The sequence below is a fragment of the Manis javanica genome, chromosome 6, assembly GCF_040802235.1.
Source record: "Manis javanica isolate MJ-LG chromosome 6, MJ_LKY, whole genome shotgun sequence".
Classification (NCBI taxonomy): Eukaryota; Metazoa; Chordata; class Mammalia; order Pholidota; family Manidae; genus Manis; species Manis javanica.
In genome coordinates this window covers 78,493,951-78,511,596 of record NC_133161.1, presented here as the reverse complement: position 1 = coordinate 78,511,596, position 17,646 = coordinate 78,493,951, and the positions used below count along the sequence as shown (strand labels likewise).

The 17,646-nt window shown below is 33.5% G+C and overlaps 1 protein-coding gene across 1 annotated transcript in view; it reads right to left on the bottom strand.

Moving 5' to 3' along the window:
• Nucleotides 1-7,807: 7,807 nt before the first annotated feature.
• SEMA3D (semaphorin 3D) overlaps nucleotides 7,808-17,646 on the bottom strand; it is a 206,377-nt gene continuing 196,538 nt past the window's right edge. The window contains exon 18 of the mRNA XM_037021701.2: nucleotides 7,808-12,136. Within this exon, the coding sequence (XP_036877596.1) occupies nucleotides 11,711-12,136 (426 nt within the window). The 3' untranslated portion in view covers nucleotides 7,808-11,710. The remainder of the gene's footprint in view (nucleotides 12,137-17,646) is intronic.

Here is a 17,646-nt window from a genome sequence, read left to right as displayed (position 1 = left end):
AGATTGCCTGCACACAAACATGTAAAGAGCTTGATTCTGCTTTTAAAGAGAGTATTCTAATGAAATATGTCTGACTCTATTGCGTTAGGATATCTCCACGTCAACAGTGACATGGAAACTTTCACAAAGTGGTCTGTGGGGGAAGTAAAGATACGGTTTAAGAAACCTGTGTTGCTTCACTCTCTCTTTAATATTGGACAATTATTTAGTTCATATTAATTTACAATGTGTTCACATAATAATCCTGAAATAAAAAAAATTGACAGGAGACAATTTGAAATAAAGAATAAACATGGTGGAAAATTGCCAGGCTTCCACTCTCAAGAAATTTACAATTTAGAGCATTATTAATCACCCTTCCCCTTATCTTTTTTTTTTCTTTTTCTATTTTTGCTCCTAGTTTGTCAAAGTCTTAGGACAAGGTGTTCTCTCTAGTTCATTGTTTTTACAAATGCCCATTATAGCAATTGCCGGCTACTTTCTTTTGGAATCCCCTCTTCTGTGTATAACCTTTGGGGTGTAATCAGTCTTGCACCTTGGTCAGGACAGAATATACAAACGCTCTTCTGGAGAAAAGCACAGCCTGCTCCTTCTGATAATGTTACCTGACATATGTCCTGATTACAAACTTGGCTCCCTGGAGAGAGAGCAATCTATGCCAAATGAAAGAAATGGAATTAAGTCCTCTAAGCCTCAGGCAGAGGTTTCCTGTCTAATACGCATCCTAAAATGGAACCATAATTCACTTAAATTCTACACACACTATCACCCTTCACTTTCAAGCAGAAGAGCAGTAACTTTTGACCAACGGACCCTCTCAGACTTAGCAAATTGCCTTGATTTGATACTTATTTCATTCTTTGAAAACCACAACTGATCTCAGCTGAAAATCTGATGTTAAAACACAAAAGTAACTAAATATTTACGAAAGGGAAGGCTTCCATTTCACAAATGTGAATGAATAACTAGAACATTCTTAACTGAATTTATGAACATGAGTATTTTAACTGGTAATCAAAACTACCACCCAGTTATTTCCGTATCATTTCCTAATTCCCTGAATGCATTTTCTAAATCTTTGGAAACATATTAATTCAGAAAAACCATAGGACATCATCTCAGAAGAAATAGAACAAATCATATTAATAGGGATTTTTATGCTGCAACATGAGATTAGTATGACTAATCAATTCTTGTCACCTAATAGTTATCCTAAATATAATTTCTTCACTGTGATAGCATAAGATAGATGTTCTTAGAGTGTAAGGGTCAGGCTTGAGAGACTGCTTGTTTGTATCGGTTACCGCTGAAAGGATTCAGAGCCAACGGACCTAGGTTCAAACCCTATCTCTGTTCCCATGTAGCCTTGTGCAAGTTACTTAACTTCTCTCTGCCTTAGTTTCCTCAGGCAAAATCTAGAAAAAAAAAATACCAGTTTCAAAGAAGGTTGTGGAAATTAGATGCGTTACTATTTCTGAAGCACCTGGAACTGGCACAAACTATGTCTATATTAGTATGTGTGAAATAAATAAAATACTATTGGAAAATTCATTAGGCTCTGGAATTCTGAGAGTTTTTTTTATTAGTCAATATAAATTAAAATAGCATTTATTAAATTGTTAAAATAATTTCATGCAGGATGAATTACATAAATATTAGCTTCCTTAATGATTAGCTATTAATAAATAGAAACACAATTAAATCTCCATGTAGCAGGAGTAAGAATAATTATTATAGACATTTTGTTTACAAGTGAGCCAAGAGACAATATTTTTATTGTTAAAAACTCAGAATTTAGAATCACACATCCAGGATGTGAATGAATCTTGGTTCTGCTGCTTACCAGCTTTGTAATATCTCTGATGAATTTAAGTCACACATTTATTCTCTGCCAGTCTCAGCCTCTGAAAAAATGTGGATAGCAATTCCTTTGTCTATGTGTTGTGAGCATTAACTGAGATTACTTCTGCCAAGTAGCTGGCACTTGGCACCTTCAATATCTGATAAATTCCTCCTCCTGCACCATCTCCTAAGTGATATCTGATTAATCTGGCCTGCCTTCAGCAAGAATCCTGTCAAGTTAGTTTTGCCAGAATTCCCCTCACCCCCTTACCCCTGAGACAACTTCTTAGTAATTTTCCATCCACTGACCCCCTCTGTGTTTCATAGGTATAAATCCCCACTTGTCCATGTTGAATTCAGAATTGAGCTCAATCTTTTTTTTAAATTTCTATAGAAGTTGTCCTTAAGACATATACTCCTATTAATTCCCTGATACTGATTCCTTACACTTGTCAATATCTGTATTTCCTCACCAATAAGACAAGAATTGAGCATACTCTTATTTCCCATTGGTCCCTGTCCTTCCTCATACCATCATTGACATTGAAAGGGGTGAACTAGAACCTTCCCCAATTTGCCATCTTGGCAAAAGATGCCATAAACTAATTATCCATGTCAGTCACTCCTTTGGCAAGATAAAGAAGAAGAGAAAAGAGAGTTGCCTCGATGATGTGGTATGGAGTGCTTTCTTAGGTCTCCCAGATATTTATCTGTATCATATAAATCTCAGAAAACTTTACATATTCAAAAATAATTATCTTTATATTTTGTTAATGAGATTACATCTATGCTTGATGTATAAAAGGCTGCTATATAAATATGTTCATAAATAGCTTTAATTTACATGTCCAAAAGAGAGGATTGTAGCTTGTTGTTTTGGGTTTTTGTTTGTTTGTTTAATGTATATGTATATTGCCACAAAGAAAACAAATAGTTCCAAGCTTTGCTCCTGGCTAGGAAGTTTGCTTTCAGGAGCAGAACCCTGAGTTGATTTTTACTCATCACATTATATACATTATCCTGGGTTCAAATTAGAATCAAATCTCTCTTAGGTCAGTGTTTTACTTTTTAAAATTCATAAGCATCTTAAGTATTGTATTTTGATAGTTCAAAGTCAGTGACAAAAATTAACTCTTTTTGCTGCTTAAGAGAGAAAATGTGTAAATGTAACCAATATGCATAATTCAGCTACATTTTTGAGACAATATAAACAGGGTTGAAAATGGATAAAGAAGATTGTTGTTATAACTTTGGTTGGCTCTCATTTAGCACTGGACTTTAAAGGCCTAGTAGAATGTTTTTTCCAAGAATATTCCATATAAGATATATGGGCTCTTTTATGTAAATTGAACAGAGGAATACTGTAGCAAAATAAAGTAATTTAAAATATTATTTACTAAAGGATATCTGTCAGAGAAATCTATATAGTTGACTGTGCTGTGAATTTAAATCTTTAAAGTTTTCTTCAAAGACGTTCAAAGTCCGTGTGTTCAAATAAACCACCCATTATAAATTATATGGACCTCCTTTCTGCCAGTTTAAACCTTGTAGAGTTTATGGTACTGAGTACACCCGAATCAAAGAAAAAGAATCTCAACACCACCAGTTTGTAATTGTTTTGTTTGAAAGAGATGAACATCCAAATTAAAATAGACCTTTATCAATTTACCAATTTGATTTGAAAAGAAGCACATGGGGTAGGAATTGTAGAAAGTGCTTCCATTTCTTTCTCACTAGAGCCTTAAATAATGAATCACAGTTTTAAGGAAAACTCTTGTTGTTTCATAACACAGGTTAAACTGTCTTTTGTAGTTTCTAGAGACTCCCCTAGATATTAAGAATAGAGATTTAGTCTCTAGAAATGTGGTTTTTTGTGGAAGAAATAAAGAAAATTCATAAATTTTTAAGCTGTTTGTTACCTTAGAGATACCTCATTGAGGTACAGAGAAATCAATACCATATCAGGATACACATTAATTTAGGCTCCAAGTTGACCACTTAGTTCTGCTTCTTTCTGTTCACTCCACTCCCGACTACACTGCTTCTGTCACCTGACCACAGGATGACCAATGACTGCAGAATAATTCCAGCTTTCATTTCTCCCAGGCACCAAACCCATATATCACCTGCCTACCAGACATTCCTCAAATCTCTCAAACCCAAGTGTTCAGTGCTGAAACCACAATGCCCAGCCCTCAAATTTCCATTACACTTCCTTTTTTCTTTTTTTCAGCTGTCAGACACCCAAGCTGCAAAACATGGAAGTCAAAGGGTCATTTTTCACTTTATATTTATTTCTTATATGCAAATTTGATGACAATCTCATCATCATTTCTCTGCTTAAAATGTCTCCCCAATCTATAGGATTAAATCTCCACCGAGTCTGAATCATGAAGTTCCTAATAATCTGAACCTTGCCTTCGTGTCTAGCTTTGTATGATTTTCACAGATGAATAATGTCTAGTAATTCTCAATGAACTTTACCTGTGGTCACTGAAACCTAAGACTACTTCCAAATGTCTATAAAGACCTACTACGACACAACAAATTATCCACCAAAGACTCCAAGTTTTGTTTTTCAATAGTAAAAAATGACCTGTAGTAATGGGCTCCAATTATAACACAATTCAGTAATTGGAGATAATTACCCAGTAGCAATTTGTTTCAATATATTAAAAGCTTAGAGGGATATGGCCCATTAAACAACACTTTTCCTAATTTTAAATGGTAACTTCCCATCTGGTAAACTGGTTTCATTTTCTTCTTATCCAAGTTTATGCACTTTAAATTAATTATCCCTGAATATGCCCCTTTATACTCCTATAATAGCTATTTAAATATATTCATCCCTCACTAACAGGAGGCAATAAAATTAAGAATTTGCGAAGAGCAAAAATGTTGAGCTATATTTTGGCCTATATCTGCACAAGAACAACAACAAAGTATCCATAGCAAATTAAAACTGAATTATATTGAGATAGAATCTTTTCTATAGAAAATAATGATTTGTGGGATCACTTAAAGTTATTTTGCAAGATATAAATATTTGCCTTCCCTCTTCAGGTTACCTAAAGAGCCTGAGTTGGTTTATAAATTTGATATGTAAGCTAGAAACAAGAAACTCTATATTTTAAATATCAACCTTGAATAGTCTTCAATCCAAGAAAGGCCAACTCAGCTGTTTGGAGTCTTTTTGGCATATTAAGCACATAGTCCGAAATCCTAGATGCCTTAGGCATTTCCATAACAATAAGGTGTTGCTTTGAAAACTAGACACTGTCCCAGGCTCCCTGAGGCCAACCAAGGTCCTAGCTGTCATGTTTTTAAAATAATCAGGGTGTCCAAGAAGTCCATAATTTAACAGTAAGTAGAACTGGAAGACTGCATCGATTATGATGGCTGAATAGTCAGTATTTCTGTTATTGTTTTTCTCTTTCTCTTCAGATTCTACTAATTTGTTCTTTGAGATTTAGATCCTTAATCTGCTTTTTATTATTAAATATCTCAAGTGCACAAGATTGTGTTGAGAGTAATACATTTAAATTGTAATCCAATGCCCAACTTTGTCAAATATTAATATTTAAATATACTAGTTCCTACAAATGCACTGTATGTAATTAATATAATATTGGGTTTAGATGTTTTTTAAATAAATAAAACATTATTGAAATTGTTGTAGCTCCTTGTGTCCTCATTCTCTTGTTTCTTAGAGGAAAATCTATTTTGAATTTGGTGCTTAACTTTCCCAGAAGTGTTTTGAGTTTACTACTTATACATGAATGTATGCACCCATATCACTTGCTTCTTTAAATTTGATGTACCGACCATAATTGTTTGCATCCCTACACTTCTTGATTTTACACTTTTAACATTATTAGTTTCTGAGATTTTTTTGTCAATGCATGCAACTTTTATTTTTTTCATTTTAAACTTCTGTATCCAGTTAGTGACTATACTTCAATTTATCCATTCTCCTTTTATAGAACATATAGATTGTTCTCTTTTTTCTGTTATAATTAATCATACAATAAATACTTTTGAAAATGTCTATTATTGCATATGTACAGAAGATTCTCCAGGGTATATACTTAACTGTGAAATGCTGGTTTTGGAGTATCTGCATTTTAAACTTCATCGGATATTCCCAAATCATTCTCCAAGATGTGTGTTTCTATCAATATGTGTACAAAGGAAAAGTGTATGAGTTTCTGAAACAATAATTTGCAGTCCATCTTCCTAAGAGTTTCTTGGCCTTGTAAAGCCACATTAGTGCAGATAACAAGCTGTGTAGTTATACATGCTTTCATTTTTCAACTTAAATATTAAATTGTTTCTTTTGTCTTGAGAATTACCCCTGTGCCTTTCTGTATTCAAACAAACACAACTGGAATTTTTTCAATTATTAATCTTGGGTTGTATTATATTTACAGTAACAGCTTGGACATGTTCTAGGACTTAAAACTGACCTACGCAAATTATTTTTTCTTCTAAAGATTATGCATTACTGGAAACTCTCATGTTTAAGTTTATCAGAGTACTCAGAAAACTTGACAGTTCTCTATACAATATCTATTATCTCAAGTTATTTCATTACTAGGTTTGGGAGGATGTTATAATATTGTTATTTACAAGTACAAAATGTCCTTCATGTGTGTACCAAATTGGCAAGAAATATAATGTTCTTTAGAAATTCAAGACATGCCTTTACAAAGCAAAAAAAAAACTTTGGCTTATTCCTTTAATAAATTATGCTCATACAGCCAAACATATAGATGAGTATTTTAAAATTTCACTTATATGATGATACTTGGAAATTTTTAAAAATTAAAGTATCATTGATATACAATCTTATGAAGATTTCACATGAGCAACATTGTGGTTTCAACATTCACCCATATTATCAAGTGCTCACCCCACCATTACAGTCACTATCCGCATAGTAAGATGCTATAGAGTCATTACTTGTGTTCTCCGTGCTGTACTGCCTTCCCTGTGACCTACTTATATTGAGTGCTAATTACAGCGGCCCTTAATCCCCTTCTCCTTCCCTCCTCATCTACCCTCCCCAGTCCCTTTCCCTTTGGTAACTGCTAGTCCCTTCTTAGAGTCTGTGAGTCTGCTGCTATTGTGTTCCTTCAGTTTTGCTCTGTTGTTATACTCCACAGATGAGTGCAATCTTTTGGTACTTGTCTTTCTCCATCTGGATTATTTCACTGAGCATAATACCCTCTAGCTCCATCCATATTGCTGCAAATGGTAGGATTTGTTTTCTTTTTATGGCCAAATGATATTCTATTGTGTATATGTACTACATCTTCTTTATCCATTCATCTACTGATGAACACTTAGGTTGCTTCCATAACTTGGCTATTGTAAATAGCACAGCAATAAACATAGGGCTGCATATGTCTTTTTGAATTAGGGATCTTGTTTTCTTTGGGTAAATTCCTAGGAGTGGAATTCCTGGGTCAAATGGTATTTCTATTTATAATTTGAGGAACCTCCTTATTGCTTTCCACAATGGTTGAACTAATTTACATTCCCACCAACACTGTAGGAGTGTTCCCCTTTCTCCACATCCTCACCAGCATTTATTGCTTCTTGTCTTTTGCATGGTGGCCATCCTAACTGGTGTGAGGTGATATCTCATTGTGGTTTTGATTTGCATTTCCATGATGATTAGCGATATGGAGCATCTTTTCATATGCCTGCTGGCCATTCGAATTTCTCTGGAGAAATGTCTGGTAATTGAAAATCTTAAAAGTAGTTACTTGTGGAGTAATGTTCATCTCAGTCCACCAGTCATAAGGGAAGTTACTGGGCACTTCACTTAGCAGTGAAAAATACAGCAACTGAAAACTGTCAGGAAATATTGTCTTTAGTTATTTGATTTAGTGCAATTTCATGGGTAAAATCTGGTTACTGTCTTTAGGGATTGAAAAGAAAACTTGCACACAAACCAACATTCTGTTTATAACCATAGAACGGTAATGTTTGTATTTTATTATAATACAACCAAAATATACATTTAACAATTTTTTATTATTTTAGATTACAAGACTACATTTCTTTTAAAATAGCAAAACTATAAATTCAAAATTGTTAACCACTTACAATACCACAATTAAATTACACAATTAACTGATTCTTGCCCTTCCCCCAAAAAAGCATCTATATCAAACTTCCCATAAATACGTTATACTACAAAATATTTAAATGAGAGGTATTATCATGTGTATGTTCCTGTCTTCACACTGTCAAAGTGTAGAATCTTGAACTTTTTGATCCTATTTTTAACCTCATGTGTATGCTGAATTATTTAAATATTGCGGTCATTTACCTCGAGTAAAACATATTTTTCTATAAAAGCATTTCAAATATCTCTTGTTCTCTAAACTGTATTCCAATCAGTTCCAACATGTTGTATAAGACAAATGTAACATTCCAAGGAGAAGCTATTTCAGTTTTGATTTCCATTTGTATGTATGATACATGTGCAATGTTCCTTATATTTAAGTTTAAAATATCAGTGTTTAATTAATGCTTTTGTTCAATATTCTGCAGACAATCTGGGTGATATAAAAATTTCATTGAAAATTTAATTTTTGATAATGTTCCAAAACAGGCACTGGCCACTGTAAACTTATTATTTTAGTTTAGTCTATACAATTCAGCAGGAAAAATACTTAATAGTATATAAAGAACTGAAATATAGACCAGAGGCAAAATTCGAGAGTAAGACTTTTTCAGGCAGCTTATTGTAAATGGGCATTACTTAGCCAACAGATTGATTAAATTTGGTATAAATTATAATTCTTCTACTGTTGTGGCTTTACAAATTTCTAGACTTCTCTATGACTACTTTTGCATCTCATAAAGAATTAGGTTGGTTTTCAAAAATGTTTATTTGGTAATGTGAATGTAGTGTTTCATCGTTTTGAAAAAAAATAAGATTCTATATAAATTAATTAGTTAGCATATTCATTTCTAAACAACCTCTTAAAATTCCTAATAAATTGAATGTAAATGAATGCAGACATGCAGGATTGCATTTAGCAGCATAAATAACTGGAATAAAATGCAGGTGAGAATGAAGTTAAAGACAGATGTATCCTAAACAAAGGAGAAAAATATGAAACCAAGAATAAACATAGACATTTAAGACCTCTCCATAGATACCTGATTTCTTAGCACATGTATTTGAAGTTATTAACTATAATTTAATTTTTCATTATTTCAATGAAAAGTTGGTAAAACCTTTAGTCTAAGGAAGTACATATTGTGTCTCATCTCTATATTTAATATATTCACACTGTTCTTCTAAGGGTTTTAAAGCAATTAAAATGTTAAAATATTAAGCATAACTTAGATGTCCTCTGTCTTTATAAATACACATAAATCTTTGTCCATATGCTTTTATTATATGACATTTTATTTTACTAACAATATTTCAAATATATTTTGAGTAATTGTCATAAAGTAATAGTTTTAGATCCAAATCAACCTGAATATTAGCTATAAAGTAAAATAGTCCCCAAAATTTTGTCTGAACAACTAAGATTAGAAAGAAGTAATTTAAAATGGTTTGGACATTCATATTTTGATGAAAACCAAATTTATTTTCATAAGTCCTTTATAACATTAGAACTTCATGCAATTTTCTGAAAGCCATCCATAACTTGACCATTATTGTCTGCTATGCAAATATGTGGAAATCTTTTAAAAATTAAACATGCTCCCATTTATTTGCTTTGAGCTTGCTGAGTTCCTCAAACATTTTTAACCCAGCAAATCAATAGCTATAAAGACTCTTGTTAGGATATTCAATTAGCAGTCTGATACTACTACCACTATTCTTATGCATTACTTTTTAAGAGTGATTGTTTCTGGTTCACTTTTTTAAAAAAGCTTTCTTCTTTAAGTTTTCCCTATAGTGAAATATCTGCAAATATTTCTGAGCATCATATCAAAAGGGGTACTTAACCTTATAGATATCAGTGTGACTACTTTGCGATAGGTAAGCAAGGTAAATAAAATGAATGTAAGATAGAAGGTTTTGAACATAAAGCTAGTCACAGACATGATACTGAACTCTGCACTAAGTTGCTTCTCATACAAACTCCCACAGGCTTTTCTTGCAAGACTTGGAGAATGCATGAGAAACGAGCAATGTCTGCTATTTAGTTTTATGAAAAGCTGCCTTCCATGTGAGGAAGTGACTAATTTTCCATTTCACACTAAAAAGGGCATGGAAAGGCAAAACAGAAGAAGGCGAAGGGTTTTCTGCTTTAAGACGGAAAGAAAGGTGAGCCCTGCTCAAACAGGCAGAAACACACCATACATTTTCAGAGGGAAAGTCAAATTGGAAACATTTGAAAGTACTAACAAAATATAAAAAAAATGTTTATGTTAATGTTGTGAGTTTGCTTTCTTTATGTGCAGTAGGCTTATTAAATTACTAAAGCAATGCTACTCAAATTACAGTATAATCTCAGATATGCAAAAGACTGTGCGAAGAAAAGTTGTCAAAGAGTTAATTTAACCCTTTCCGTTATAAAAATTTGTGCATTTGTTCTGTTATTCAACAAATATATTTCCCTACTCCCCACCACTGCTGTTTACCTAATTCTCTCTCTACGTATATAGTGTTTTCTTACTATTCAGTCAAAGAAAATTCAATAATCTAATATTCAGGAGAGAATAAAGGCAGTCAATGGAAATAATTTACAGAGTATATGAATTCTTAGAAAAAAGAAAGTACATAATAAAATCCCATTGGTTGTAAATAAATTTCTGTTCATTCTTCCCATGATCCTTTAGAAAATTTACTTCTCCTCAGACTTTTGCTGGCAGTTTGTTATAATCTAGAATTTTTTTAACAGATGGATTACAAATTGGCAGCTACTTATACTCTAGTGAATAAAGCTACATTACATTTCACCCACTTCATTTGTGATTGTTCTTTGTTTTTATGTGGATATGAGTTTTCCCCAAGGCCAGAATTTATGGCTATCTCTCAACAAATTCCATCTGCATGCCTTCCCATTAGGATGCAATATACATCATGATGTTTCCCTTATTTTATTACAGTGCTTTCCCTATCTTGCTAAAACATTTATTAAGCATTCTGTCTCTGTGAAGCTCAGCATATATTCTAGAAACACATAACTAAGCACCAACTTCTCTCTGTGAAACTGTTACTCCTGACAAGTCATAAGGAATCCTGAGAAGAAAGAGTATCTATACCTTTCAGTAAATCAACACTGCAGTACACTAAATGTAAGCCCTGTGGTCTGAAAGAAATCATGCACCTCTCCAAATTCCTAAACCATGCACTGAGAGTGAATGGCTGGCTCACTGGGAAAGTTCCTGTGGATAACGTGAGTGCATGAATTTGTGTCTTCCCTCTCATTCCTATTACAAGGTAACCAGTTCTAGAGTGGAATGATGTATATGTTCGTGAGAACATACAGCACAACTGTATGGTAAACTCCATCCTTGATGGCCGTGCAAGGGAAATAAAGCACCTTAGAACAAGTATCAAATTTGATGCTTGCTTAGCTCAACTATTTACATGCCGTATTAGATTAAAAAACTCCAAACACAGAACATTCCACAAAGAGTAAGCCCTTATTTTGCAGACAATCTGATACTTTGCAGGTACAAGTTTAGTTGTAGGAAAAGTGGTTCAGATGAATTAATTGCCCGTATTAATTCCATATCTGCCATAACAGTCTTATTCAGATGATTGTTCTTGTGACTTAGAACAACTCTACGGAACGCTCTTATGAGTTAGTTTAGGGATGTACCCGACAGAAGACAGTATTTTTGCAGGTAAAAATTTCTTTTCTTTAAATTAAATAGAAAACTACGTGGCCAGAGCCCTAGGAAGTTCATCCAAGTCTCTGTGATGTCTTCGATTTCGTTTCTTCTTCATTTCCTGCATGTGCTTCCACTTTGGGCCGCCCTTGTTTCGCTGTCTCCGCTTCTCCCTGTGCCACATCTGTTCGCAGTACTGGTCGAGGCTAAAGTTTGGGCTGCTAAGGATTTGGATGTAGTCTTTGTATCTCAACCGTGACTCAGCCAACAGATCTTTGACCTGGCCCTCCTCATGCTCTGCCCTCTGGGTATTTTCCATCTGTTCATTCTCAATGACATTCAAAGTCAGCTTCACTATGGTGTGGATGAAAGTGTGCTCCTGTGCTTTGCAGTAATACACCCCAGAGTCCTTTGTCTGCAAACTTCGAATCAGTAGCCCATATTCTGTTTTGATGATCCTTTCATCAGATTTCAACTGCAGAATTGGAAAAATGTAGGTAATAAATGAAAACAGAGAGCTATGGGCAAATGAAAACAGGCTACATAGTTTTACTTAGATAAATCCAGAAGATTTATTCCCAGTCTTTCTGTCATCAAACATTATTGACAGCCACAGTCGAAGAGAGTGAAAAACTCACCTAAAGTAATGGTTCCCACAGATGCATATTTACATTTTACTATGTCTCACTGAATATATAGATAGTTTTTCTCCCAGTCTACAGATAGGAATGAGAAGCTGTGAAAATTAATGAAGTAAAACTGTAAACTATCAACTGACCATCTTTACAGAGATTTTAAATACAATTAGTGTATGGATTGTTCACCAACCAGTATCAAAATTTCAGAGCTAAAATGTGTCATTTGCAGTCATTGCGTAGAAAAAGACCTTTATTGCATGCTACTACCTGTTTGAAGACTAGAACAATGATTCCAAAACGAATTCCCTGCTTTCTAGATATCACCAAATAAATGGTCTGAATAGCATATGGAAACTGTAAGTGGTGACTTGTTAAAAGTCAAGTAGAAAAGCATGGATATAGCCTTGTAGCTGTTAGAGCTGTAACTGAGTAGTACCATAGTCGGAAGGTTAGCAACATTTAAAGCTGAATTTCCCTTTTTACTATGGATTGAATCTTGATACTATGTGTACATATGATATGCTAGACTATGTCATTTGTGGAAATATTTGCCATACCTTGGTATACTGTAACATACCAATGTGATTTCAAGTGTGAGAAAGCTCTACGAACTAAAAAAGCCTCCCCTGAAATGTGATGCTCTTCACCCTTTGAAGCAATGGCACTGAAAGACAGTTCAAACATTTCAGCTTGCCTGGTCCACAATCTGGTGTGAATAGCAAACCTATCTTCAATAAAACTAGAGGCCTGTTTATCCACACAAGAGCCCTGCTTAATGTGGAGTATCGCTAAGTGGCTTGGCATTAAGTGGAACAACAAAAACAGCAAAGAAGTCTGGAAGATTTCCCAGTTTACACATCTGCCCCTGTATTGTAGACTGTTAGTGGAGGGAAATCAAGGAGGCATAAAGATGACTAAATTAAATTTCTTCACAGTGGGTGGAATATACTCTGCATCTTTATGTGAAAAATATGTAGGGAAAAAAATCCCTCCCATTCTGGAAATATGAGAAAAGGAAAAGAAACATCTCTGGCTCCCAGTCCAGTTAGCTAGCGAGTATATAGCCAACCACCCTCTGTGCCAGAGAGGTGCAGCTGGTGGTGTACCACGCGAGGCCACAGGCAGGTCACAGCTCAGATCCCTGGTTAATGAGGCTGAGTGGTCTCCAGCCCTGCCTTTGCTCTACATGGAATCCACACCAGCAGGGTTTTGTTTGTTTGTTTCCTTTACTGTGCCCTTTTGGTGAGTTGGGTATGTAGTACTTTTTTCAAATAGATTTATTCTAAAGGCCCACATGCTTTAAAATGGTATTGTAATACAAAGTAACCTTGAATTCACTTACATTCTTAGAAACTATAGGCATCTCCTGCCTAAAATAAATGTGAATTTGAACTGATTAGGGTTCTAAAGGGCCAATCTTAAATAGAAATGTCAAGTCTCAAATTTAACACACTGCATGTATTTTTTTCCTTTAATTTTATTGTAGGAATAAAAAATTTTTTTGAATATATCTTAGATCATATTCTGACTCCATAGCCAAGGTTCTAGTCCTTATCTGCTCTGCTTCCTATAACTATTCATTTATCTTCCCTGACTGGCCTCCCATTTATCAAGCTGGTGACATAGCATATGGTGTACTCAGGGGATTAAAAGTAAAGCTCTTGTAGGTTAAAGTGTGATGCATTATTAGCAACATTATACACTACAGCCATGTTGCTGAAGACGTAATGTTCTGAAGCCTTTGTTTCTGTAGTCATCTTAAAAGAAAATGACCTGTGGTTATTAGCATAAAAATCAAAGCGGGTGAATTCTGTCCAGTTCATCTCCAGATTTTCTTTTTATAACTAGTATTCTTGCTAATGTTTAAACTGCACTGAATGTGTCTTTTAGAGACTGTCACAGTTCTGACTCACTGCTTTATACTGTTCTCGTTAATCTTCTGACAGGAAGAATTTTAACTTTGATTTCACACATATTATTCAACACTTTATCATTAGCTTGGCTGTTTTCTTTCCTGTATCCCACTAACGTTGTTTTACTCTGAAATCTGGTTCCTTTCCCTTCTTTCCAGTCTACTACTGTTCCTACTGCATTCAGTGTCATAAACTCCTAGCATTTCATCACTTACCATGGTGCTTCCTCTTTCCTCTCATCCATAATGCTTACATTTTCTTTAGTTTTTAATTTATAAATATAAAACTTTCTTTAATAAATTTCTTTCTGGATTTATCTAATAACATTAGGTATTTAAGTCTTTTTCTTTCTATAATTTTTAAAATATACCTTTAATAAATTAGTATCTCTATTAAAATAGTTTGAATTGATATATTTTCATAGCCTTTTTGTAATCTAGAGATAGACATCTATGACCCAGAAATTAAGTGGTTGATTAACATTTGCCTACTTTACATTCTCATGCTCTGTAATGCTCTCATTCTATACTGGAATAGGATGCATTATGCAGACTGTATCTAGACAGTGAAATGTCAGCACAGTCAATTTAGAAAATTCAGCTCCTCGACAGAGAGACAATGTAATCTCTGGTCACTGATTTTATCTCATGGAATTTTCTCCACTCTAGAAGTGATAAGTAAAAACTGCTTAGCTTTACAAATCAAAACCACGCTTGAACTGGGGTTGACTATCCATTTGCCTAATGTGAACAAGGATGATATACTTGGCATTATTAAATGTAGATCTTCAGTGAAGGGCAATTCATTTAAAATGAGAAGAGTAACATGGAAAGGGACAAAGGACATTTCGGTACTAAGCAGCAGGTAAAGGTCAGGGACTTCATTCTCTGATAATAGCAGCCTAATGATAATTCCTTTGCAGATAATTCACCTGTCAGTTTTTTCATAGCTAAAGCATTGTATGTGTCTTGGAAGTATCCAGGGCTTCAAGAATATCTCCTCTCTTCAACAAACATAGAAAGACTTATATAAAAGTAATGCTAAGGCAACTGGTTCATTATGTAAAAGAAAAAATTTGAATTAGAACATAACTCACTCCTAGATTAATTTAATGTATCTGAGTAAATGTAAATACAAAATATAAACTGTAATTATAAAAATAAAATCATAAAATAATTAGAAAGAATATACTTGCTGTTTCATTGGGGAAGGAGTTTCTAAGTATAACAAGTGAGAATTTGCAAGATATAAATTCATAGATTTATTTATATAAAATATATAACTTTTTAATGTTAGAAACAGAAAAAATTTTAGGGGTATAAAAGTTACCTATAATATGTATAGTATTAAAATGTTAATACTGTAATATATAAGGGGCTTGTTATAATCATTTCTAAATGAATACACTGACATAAACTAAGCCAATTATGGGTAAAGCAATTCCCCAAATAGAAATGAACCAACAGCCAAGAAACATGAGAAAATAAGTTCACATCCAGTAATAGTCTAAGAAACAGACATTTACACAATATATTTTTCACATCAAACTAGTAATGATTTTCTTAAATTATAAAACACAATTTTGTCTTAAATTATAAAACACAGAAAAGGAACTAATGTGATTGTGAAAGGAAATCAACAATATACAGTTGTTTATCAAATGCCATAAAGGTAATAAAAGCATTTACTTCATTTATCTTACTTCTGAGAATTTGTCCTAAGAAAATTGTTAGAAAAGCAGAGAAAGATTTATATATAAGAAATCAATTATTTTTAAAAGAAGAAATAGGAGTTATTTAAATAAGACATGAAACATCCATGGAAGACTGTGGCATAGGGTGGTGGGGAACAGAAAAAAATTATATTAAAACTGAATGATAAAGGAAAATGCTCACAGTGTAATGGTTAGTGGAAAATAAAACCTGGAATATACATCAAAATAGTATGCAGGCTTATCTATACTTAGAGGACTCGTAATTCTTTATGTGTTACTATATTTTCAAAACCATTTATGTTGCTTTATAGCAACAAGAACAAAAGTAAAACTAACACCTGAAAAGAGAAAAATGGAAATATCTGAAGATTTTTAAAAATATTTTAAAAATCCACAGAAAAGGTATCACTGCAAATGGCATAAGGTATTACCTCTTTTATTTATTCAGATCTCAAAGTTCAACAGAAGCTTGGGGACTGCCGATTAACTTACTAGTTACAACACAAACAACATCAATTTCAAGAACAGCTTTATAAGAAAGTCAGCAGATAACTGACTCATGACCTTCCCCAATGGTACCCAACTGTGAAACAGCTCAGTAAGGAAATGTTTTCCTCCTGGGAGAGAACAACCCGGTGACAGCCTCTGGGCCACAGGAGATCCTGGCCCCTCCCTCAGGCTTTTTTTGAATGGAGGAAAGACTTCAAATTGTGACCTTGGTAAGAAGCAGAAAGTATCCTGCTGAGGAAAATGCTTCAACTCTAGCCTGGATTTTACCCTTTCCCTTAGCTCAGGAAGCAGTATTGTAGTTCCTAGACAATGTGTAACTACCTATTTACAAAGACAGATGGAAATACCAGCAGAAATATTATAGCTAAGATACTTTTAAATGAAGTCCAATAAATACACTTTCTGCTCCATTGAAATTCATGGACCATGGTACTGCCATGACTGTATGATATACTGTTAAAAGGTGTATTACAGGTACATTAAAGTCATGCATAGCATTTTCAGGAATATGAAAGATGTGAGTACAAATATGAATAGGCAAATGTTTGTATCTATAACTGGGAGATTACCCCCATGCATAGTACCATAGTTTTTTAAAAAGTTGGATTGGATTTGCCATGGAAGAAAAAAACTTTATTAGAATCATATTTAATTGAAAATAAATTATCAAACTTTCTTAACCACTAAATAAACAATACTGGTTTGAAACATTTAAAAATAAAATATTGCAATGTATCAAAAAGAAAATCTACATGTTAAAAAAAATCAGATAACATTCCTCCTGTTTTAACATTCCTATTTTTTTATTGGATAAAAAGTAAATGCTTTATATTTCAAAATTACATAATCATTTCTATGTTAGATAATACTTTAATAAGTACCAGTAAAAAATGAGACCTTTAAGATAAACTTTTAGTGTAAATATGGATTCGCCATAATCTGAATTTATACATGTCAGTAGTGATGAAAAATCAAATCCTAATGGAGAAATTTGACATAATGAAGAATGGAATTATTCCTTTTGGTATTAAGTATGTAAAAGGTCAACATTTTGATAGAAAAAATTATTCTTAAAGATCTCAGATGAAGATAATGAAATTACTTGCTTAATGTAATAGTGGAATTCATCTTTAAACTAATTTCTTATGATAAAATTTGATTATTTTATTCCAAGGTTTTCCAACCTCAGCATTACTGATAACTGGAGCCA